The sequence below is a fragment of the Hippichthys cyanospilos genome, chromosome 6, assembly GCF_059441005.1.
Source record: "Hippichthys cyanospilos isolate Australia breed blue-spotted pipefish chromosome 6, RoL_Hcya_1.0, whole genome shotgun sequence".
Lineage (NCBI taxonomy): Eukaryota > Metazoa > Chordata > Actinopteri > Syngnathiformes > Syngnathidae > Hippichthys > Hippichthys cyanospilos.
The window spans coordinates 21752912-21762453 of NC_142374.1; the positions used below are offsets into that span (position 1 = coordinate 21752912).

At 41.5% G+C, this 9542-nt stretch overlaps 1 protein-coding gene across 1 annotated transcript; it reads left to right on the forward strand.

Annotated features, from left to right (window-relative positions):
- The first annotated feature begins 2908 nt into the window (after positions 1-2908).
- Positions 2909-7099, forward strand: avpr1aa (arginine vasopressin receptor 1Aa). Its single transcript, XM_088417019.1, has 2 exons — positions 2909-3986; positions 6221-7099. The coding sequence occupies exons 1-2, from the start codon at positions 3122-3124 to the stop codon at positions 6502-6504; spliced, it is 1149 nt and encodes a 382-aa protein (XP_088273145.1). The 5' UTR covers positions 2909-3121; the 3' UTR covers positions 6505-7099.
- The last annotated feature ends 2443 nt before the right edge of the window (positions 7100-9542 follow it).

The following is a 9542-nucleotide window of genomic DNA, read 5'->3' on the forward strand; positions in this document are numbered from 1 at the left end:
AATTAGCTAAAATATCAAAATAATTTCACCTTCTTGATGGACAGTACGTCATATTTTATGGGTGGAACTTTCGTTATAAATACTTGGTTCCCATGGGGACTGATTTGATAGAAGGAACATCTTGGTGAGTTTGATATATGGAGACAATATTTCATATTTTTATGCCACTAAAAGGCCTGTTTTTGGCTCCTACATTCACTCCGCGACCCTCATAAGGATAAGCCGGCAAGATGATGGCTGGATGGACGTTTTGTGGCGGCTGGCGTTGAACGACGTCACGAAGGGGTCAAGTCAGCCACACGGTGAGAGGTGCGGCTTCAGTAAACCAGACGCTTCGCTTCCTGGTTAGAAATTTCTAAATAAATCACCAATGCGCCATATACAGTTTACATGCATATACTGTAACATTTAATTCATATATATGACATTTTTTTCTGTCTGAGCTTGAAACGTCCGACCGCATTTGAATGCATCAAATACTTAGCAGCTAGCACCAATGCTGCTGACTTGTCCCGTATCATGACAGCGTAAATTGAGGTACTGAACCCCACCAGTTTTATATGGGCATTCACGGCACACTTTTTTTAATCAGCGATTAAATATGATTTTTTTAAACGCCAATGTTGATATTTCTAGCCATGTGAAATTGGAATAAATAGTGTTATGAGGACGAGTCAAGCTAACCGCTATGTCATCATAGAATAAAGCTATTGTTATGCAACCACCTTTGTGAAAACCAACTTCAAAATAAAAGCATAGCATGCTTTTTAAATTGACATCCAAATATTATTACTATGTTTTGGTATGTTTACAGCTGAGTTCTGCAGTTAAAAACAGGTGGTTTGCGCTGTTGTGGGCGTGAACACAGTGGATCATATGACGCAATGCCAATTACTACTTTCCTAATAGCCAAGATTCGGGTGTCATCTTTTAACATGTCAGAGGAGTTGAATTTGTGATCCAGCTAATGACAAATAGACAACAATTTATGCTTAAAATGCCGAAACGATTCGAAATCTACTTTCATGTTCCGCCAAGTCTTTCAAACGGAGAAGCTGAAAATCTGCGATTTCTCCCTTGGCATTCCAAAGACAACTGCGCTCAATCCGTTCGTTAGTTGTCTCTAAATAAGAAACACACGAGCGACGTAAATCATCTTCGCAAGAGATAAGCCCTGGCATAGTTTTGAAAGTCTTCCTTCGTTTGCGCAAACAACATTCCAAATTGTCAGACGGCTGCAAGACGTGCGTGCACTTATTGTGCGCTTATTGTGATTATTTATTTTCCCATCATCCCCTTACGGGAGGCTTGCGACATGCCTTCAACGCTCACAAGTCCTTTCCACACCAGAGTGGGGGGAAAAAGTGATGATGGGACGCATGTGCTCGCCAAGTGGGGAGGGATTACGGCCTGCACGCTGTAAAAAGTGTAAGTGCCATTACATTAAAGGGGAATACAACCACTTTTTTTTTTTTTTTTAACAGTGATGTGTTTGAACGAGCCCCTAAACATGGCATGCAGATTCATGTTGTGTTTGTGTATTATGAATTAAGCAGAAAATACACCCGTTTTTTAGCCATCTCTGGTGGCGGCCATCTTGAAATTTGCCGTTAAATAAAATGACATAAAAAATGCTTCAGATAACTTCAGTTTGCAAGCACGCATGATTACATAGAAATTAAGTACACGATTAAATAGAAAAAAGTGAGCTGAAGCTGAATAAAAACAATCCTTTTGTCTTTTTTTTTAATTATTATTGCTAAATCCAGTGAGACAATTTACCACACAAAATATGAAAATGACATGAATAAAAAATTTATTCCCAAGACTGTTTTTTCATCTTGTACACATTTTCTTTATAACAATGCGTCAATGGCAGGAAATATAGAAAAGTGTGACAACAAATTTTGTCTCATATGAATTTAGTTACTATGTTTGAAATGAATTGACATACTTTAAAATTGTCTGGATTCAAGTGTATAAGACACTTTTTTTTTCTTACAAATTTTAAAGCTCTGAAGCCATGTAATATCCATTACTCCATTAGTATAATTTGGAACTTTGTAAGTGGGCTTCTAATTTAAAAAAAACAAAACAAAAAAAAAGAGTTTTTAACAGTTTGGGATAAATACACACAACCGTATTGACCCAGAGATATTCTTGTTTTTCTTGTGAAATGAACTTAAATCAACAATCGGTGAAGCAACACATGTAGATTGACAATACAACTATATTCAAGGGGACACTTTATTTTCTGCTTCGGTGACATTTTTTAATGTCCTGCACACTTTCCTCCTATGAAGTTGTTATGAATTTAGAATAAAGTTAATTGCACTTTAGAGAGTCTTCTTGTTTTTGTGCTGTATTTAGTTTTTATTATATTGTTTGTGTAAAAAACAAATAGTATTGGATTTGGATTTTACACAAGTTTGGGTGACTAAATACAACCCAGGTCAAAGTGACTCAGGGACATTTTTTATGTTCCTTGTAAATATAACAAGAGGGAACAATGGATATTTGAACACAATCGGTGAAGCAACACACGTAGACTGACAATATAACTATATTCAAGGGGACACTTTATTTTCTGCTTCGGTGACATTTTTTAATGTCCTGTACACTTCTATGAAGTTTTTATGGATTTAGAATAAAGTTAATTGCACTTTAGAGAGTCTTCTTCTTTTTGTGCTGGATTGTGCTGTGGTGGATTAAAAATGCAAACGGAACTGAATAACCGTTAACTATTTAATTATCCTCCAATTGTGGAATGACTCAAACGTCATTGGCACCATTCCCGACATAGCTCCCGCACAGATCATTTGAGGGGGGGGGGCGTGCATAAATTTTTTACAGCGTGTCAACCTTTACGCGCTCTCCGTGTGAAATATGATTCGAGTCGAGAGGCTCCGCAGCAGCAGAAGCAGAGGAGCTACTCGGCGGGCTGCTCGCGCTCTCTCTCTCTCTCTCTCTCGCTCGCGTTCTCCTCGCCGCGCTCCGCAGCGCCTTATAGGGCTCGGTGTGGCACGCACCCCCTCCTCGGGAGGTCGAGTCAGGGCCCCCATCGCGCACCGCACTCCCACCCACAATGTCCCACCGCTGAGCAGGCGAGCGCCACTCGACAATGGGGAGCCCCGGAGGCAACGAGAGCGTCCCTCACAACGGCTCGGACCCGTTCGCGCGCGACGAGGAGGTGGCCCAGATGGAGATCCTGGTGCTGAGCGTCACCTTCGTGGTGGCCGTGGTGGGCAACGTCAGCGTCCTGCTGGCCATGCACAACACCAAGAGGAAGATGTCTCGCATGCATCTCTTCATCCGCCACCTGAGCTTGGCCGACCTGGTGGTGGCCTTCTTCCAGGTGCTGCCGCAGCTCTGCTGGGACATCACGTTCCGCTTCTACGGACCGGACTTCCTGTGCAGGATCGTCAAGCACCTGCAGGTGACCGGCATGTTCGCCTCCACCTACATGATGGTGATGATGACCGTGGATCGCTACATCGCCATCTGCCACCCGCTCAAGACGCTACAGCAGCCCACGCGGCGCTCGTGCGCCATGATCGTGTCGACGTGGACGTGCAGTTTGGTCCTCAGCGTCCCGCAGGTCTTCATCTTCTCCCTGAGCGAGATCCAGAACGGCACCGGCGTCAAGGACTGCTGGGCGCACTTTATCGAGCCGTGGGGCGCGCGCGCCTACATCACCTGGATCACCGTGGCCATCTTCCTGGTGCCCGTGCTCATCCTGGTGGTGTGCTACGGTTTCATCTGCCACAGCATCTGGAGGAACATCAAGTACAAGAAGAGAAAGAGCGCGGGGAACAAGGAGGGTCTCATCGGCAAAAACTCGGTCAGCAGCATCACCACCATCTCCAGGGCCAAGCTGAGGACCGTCAAGATGACCTTCGTCATCGTTCTGGCCTACGTGGTGTGCTGGGCGCCGTTCTTCACCGTGCAGATGTGGTCCGTGTGGGACGACAAGCTCAAATTCACCGGTGAGCGCCGAGTTTGTTCGTGATGCCTTCACGTCCTGCGCGCGTTTCGCTTACGCGCGGCTTTTACGCGCCCGTTCTGTTGAACAAACCATCGCGAAAACAACTTCATTCGGCAAGCGAGTTAACCGAAAATATGCTTACGTTTATATTGTGCAAAGTGCATGAACGTAAACGTTAATAGCGCAGTCGCAACAACGTAAAACCGGATATGAAGTCTCATCGTATGGCACGGTTATTTAAAGTGGCAAATCGCTTCAGAATGAAAAACACGCAGAATAAATAGTGTAAAAAATTGTTTGAACAAAGTTTAACATCAAGTATTATTTGAAATCACATAAAAAACTTGTGAGAAACGATTTGAATTTATTCATTGCCAAAGTAACAGCACGCGTTTATCTGGAACAATTTCCACGTTATGACCAAAATTTTTGTTTAAAAATACTCGGGTTCCTGAAGGCTTAAATTGTAATGAATGATAAGTAAAAAATAAAATGTGTTTTGATTTCAACGACATGAATACCAAAAAAAAAAAAAAAAAAAAAAGGAAGGAAGATTTTACACTTTTACTCTAATCCCAAATCAAAGCAAATCATTTTTGGATGGAAAAAATACCTAAAGGAATAGTTCACTAATTTAGCCATTTTCAGCAATAAAAAAAGTTATCATTTTGTCTAAAATTAGTTTGATTGTTTCTCATTAACCATTATAACTTTTAAAGCGAGTTTCCCTCTGCTGTCGATTTAAAATGACGTCACTCATTCGTCACCAATCACTGCTTAGCTTGTGAACCGACAGGTGAACGGAGATTGGCTGTTTTTCAAGTCCGGAGAACACGTGATAACAACAGCAAGGTGAAAAACGTGTTTTTAAAGTTGTCAGTTGTACATGATAAAGTAATGATCAAATTATAGACAAACGCTTAACTTTTTACAACTTCAAATGGCTAAATATTTAGGTTATCCCTTTTAAAAGCGCTTTGTCGTTTGTCTGTGATTTAATAATTTTTGGAGCTATGTTTTTAGTGACATTATTTTATTTAGCACTTTTACTAAATACATTATGTAATATCTGTTTATTTCTGGCTCATCAATCCAAAATTTGCTTCACTGATGAAGTATACATCTATATAAAACTTAACAAAATAAAGGCATTTTACATTTTGCAATTTAGTAATAAGTTCCTCCATGTTCCAATTAATTTGCTCTTAATTTGAAAAGAAAACTAATCAAGGGTTAATTTTGTTGCTTTTTAAAAAAAAAATTATATATATACATCTTAGAACAGGGGTGTGAATCCTTAAATGATTGGTCCTCAACTTTCTTCCAATGATTTACGCCCTGTGAAATATATTTCAACCAAGTACCCCCAAAACATTTCCTTCAAGCTTTTTAGATCCAAGGTGCACTTTTTCCTCTCCAGGCACTCCCCAGCCGCAAATTTTAAATTGTGAAACTCTGTGGTCTATATTGATTTAAAGTCCTTCTAATCAAACTTTTATCAACACCAATCAAACAGCGTTCAACACCCCTGAAGATATTGTATTTTATTACAATAATACGCTGCAACACACTACACTCACAGTCGAAAACGGCCCACTGTATTTGCAAAAAAACAAAACAAAAGTGTGATTATTTCCCACATCACACATGACATTACGCAGTGGTTAAACACAAAGCACTTTAGGATGAAAAAAGATTGCATCACTAATGACACACAAACTAAAACACACTAAAAGCATGCAAGGTTTTGCAAAGGAATCACTATCACGCAAGTCGGAAAGAAGTTGCTTCATGTTCCAATTAATTAGCTCTTATTTGGAAAAGAAAACACACTTCCTTTCGCGCCATTACAGCCAAGTAGAAAGGATGAATCGGGCTAATGGTGGCTCAACAGTGTGTCAAACTAGCGCATAGGTGTCGAACTCCAGTCCTCGAGGGCCGGTATCCTGCAGATTTTCCGGTTTTCTCTGCTCAACACACCTGATTCAAATAATTAGCTCATTAGTAAGCTCTGGGGGAGCTTAAAAATGATCCTGATCAGGTGCGTTTAGGAGAGAAAACCGGAAAACGTGAAGGAGCCCGGCTCTCGAGGACTGCAGTTGGACACCTGTGAACTAAACTAGCAGAACGCAATTGCGTAAAAGTTACGTCAACTCTGCGGCCGAACGTGCGAGAAATTAAAGTCAGACATCCTCGCCCCCAACCAAGCCGATCGACTCGATTGGTCTCCTCCAGATTCCGAGAACACGGCGGTGACGCTGACGGCGCTGCTGGCCAGCCTGAACAGCTGCTGCAACCCGTGGATCTACATGATCTTCAGCGGCCACCTCCTGCAGGACTTCGTGCACTGCCTGACCTGCTGCCAGCGATTCAACGGCGACTTCCGCAAAGAGGACTCGGACAGCAGCCTGCGCAGGACCACGCTGCTCACCAAAGCCACCAACCGGAGCCCTACCGGCAGCTCCGGGAACTGCAGGGAGCTGGACAACTACCCCAAGTCTCCGGCTGCGGCCGAGTGAAGCGACGCGCTGCCCGGCAACTCTTTACTGACCTGTGGGATGGAAAAATCAAGACGGAAGGTACACAAACATTCGAAGCACATGCGCGAGTGGGAATGAGGACGCTCTAAAGACGATGTTCCGGAAGTACTGTGTGTGCCCGCGTTTCGTCTCGAAATGCTCGCCGCGGAGATTTTGGGGGGCGGTCGTGGGGAAACTTAAGGCAGACTCATAACTAATGTCCCATGGTGACGCCTTTTTTTTTTTTTTTTTTTTTACATTGTTGCGTTGAATCTAGCCGTGTGACATGAAAGTTCAAGCGTGTGTGTCAGGAAGCAGCGGCATCCCATCGGCCTTATGGCTGCACGATATTGAATAAACATGCGGTATGCGATATAGGTGCTGGATAGAATCACAATTTGCGATATTAAACATAAATGATAGTTAATCTATCGAAAGACACTCATTTTTTTCACGTGACTAAATAAGCTGACGCTTGACGCTTGAGCCATGTATATATCAAGGACAGAAAAAATGTATCACATTTGCCTATAAAAAATGTTTACATAAATGTACACACCTTTTTTATGGCTAGTAAAGCGGTGTTTTAAATCTTCTCTTTAGTTCCGCTGTTTCCCGATGTACAGATACATGCATTTTTTTATTTCGTCTATATATATTGTGATTGGATGATTTTCTATCACATGATCGAGATCTGGACATCCTTAAAAATAAAGTTATGGCTGCTACCAACGATTATTTTGGTAGTTGGTCCATTAAAACAGGACAGTTTCTCAAAAAGATGTAGCAGAAAACAAAAACTTTGTATGATTTGAGTACTGGTTTCGTCTGTAAGGTCAGAAAATATCAACATCTTATATATAATATCTTATTTTGATCTAACGCATAAGTGATAATTAGTTTGCTTTTGTAGAGGATGAAATAAATTTTAAGGATTGGTACATTTCTAAATGATCAATCGATTATCAGAAAAAAGGGCTAGTGATGCACATTTAAATGGATATTAAAAAGTAATTTTCATCAATAAACAGTTAATATTTTCTCCATAACTTGATAACCAAATTATTGTTCAGGTGTAATTAATACCTTTAAAAAACTGATTTTTTTTTTATCTCATTGGTGACCAAAAATGACATCACATGTGCTCAATGCTCAGGTACTGACCAATTACAACTCATCTTACAAACATCACATGACCAAACACAGAAAACAGATGAGCCCCGATTGGTCGCGATGTCATTTTCAGTTGACTGCAAATAAAAATAAAACCTAAATTAATTATGAAAGTCATGTAATTCTACACAAAATATTACACTTTTAAAACTAATAATGGCCAAATTATTTCATGCTTTTTTTTATATTGCGTAATCCAAATGGGCATTCCCAATAATGCTGTTGTGCATGAAAAAAACAAGGTTTTTTTTTTTTTTTTTTAGTCATCAGCGCTGACATATGTTAACCCCTAGAGACTGAGCCATGGCACAAAATCGAGAAAATTGCGTATAATTGACCCCCCCGCCCAAAAGGGGTTGATAATTACGTATAGATGCCACACGATAGCGGCAAAGCACTTAAAGCCGAGATGATCATGAAGTATCCGCCACTTTACTCCTATGTCACTTAAATAGTTACATTTCAAGCTATCTTCATATGAGGCACGACTTCCTTCATATAGAAAACTGAATTCCAAAAATTGCTTTAGGTGGTGATTATATCTTATAGCGGTGCAGGGAAACTTAACCACGCCCCTTTTTCCTGTCAAAGTGTTTACAAAGATAAAAAGCTCCACATCGGCCCGAGGTGCTGAAAAGAACTTTTGGACGCCACGTCATCTTTTTTAATGATCAGCAGTCCTCGCTTGAGTCTTTTTTTTTTTTTTTTCTCATATCAGGAAAGCCTTTGACTGATGTGCGCTTTTGATTTTCCGAGTTTGGTGTCACGCCGTGTCGGGGGGGCGCCCGCTTCTCATCTGGTTTTCGGCATCCCGGAGGACTTTGAAAAGGTTTGTGGAGATGATTTGATGCGGCGATGGACGCGCACCTCCTGACCCCCGCGCATCCCTCCCGTGGCCTCCTCGGTACACGCTCGCACATTCCTCGCGCACCACGTCAGATTTTTTTTTTTCTTCTTCTTCTTCATCTGGCATGCCCCGCTGATGACTGTTTGGGTTTTGTTTGGGCTTCAGATGTACACAATTTCCTGCAGCACTGTAAATGCTCCTAATGTTGAGATACTTTTGTGTACAGTACTGTGCAAAAGTCTTAAGACCAACTTTTTAATCAAGATAATGAACTTGTTAAGCAGAAGATCAGGCATCCACAAGGCCAACCAATAGAAAGTACCGATTCCACTTCTTCTTGCTCCTTATAAGCCATCCTACAGTTTCTATAGTTGCAGAGCCGTTTCGTTTGATCAAAGTTGCCTTTATTGTGAAATGCGACCGGATCTTGTGTCATTGAGCACTTCCTGTTTGCCATCTAGCACCAAAGCAACTCCCTGTAACAGCCTGTACGTTTGTATAGGTTACATTTAGAGTTTTACACTTTTATTGGGGTTTGGAAATGAGTTGCTTCTTGTTCCAATCAATTTGCTCTTAATTTGAAAAGGAAGTTACAGCGCACCCCCGGTTTACGATGTCCCCGCCTTACATTTTTTTCACTTTACGAGGTGGACCGCGAGGTTTTTTTGTACCCTATTTACGCCATTTTTTTTTCGCCTCACGACATAAAAAAAACAGCAACTTCTCAAACATGGCGATCAGTGTGCGTGCGTGACCGCGCTCATACGTCACTGCTTACGTCAATACAACTCTGGTCTGCAATTGGTCAGCGTCACCACTCCCTAAGATACTGGTCTGCTATTGGTCGGCGTCACGGTTCAAAATGGCGGCATTTTAAAGCTTTGTTCTCGTGTGAGTGCTTAAAATACTGTATTTGTTGTGCATTTTAGTGCTTAATTCCAACTTGAATTGGTTAATGGCTCCTAAGATTGCTAGTGATGTTGAAGAAAAGTAAGAAGATGATTAGTATGGAAACCAA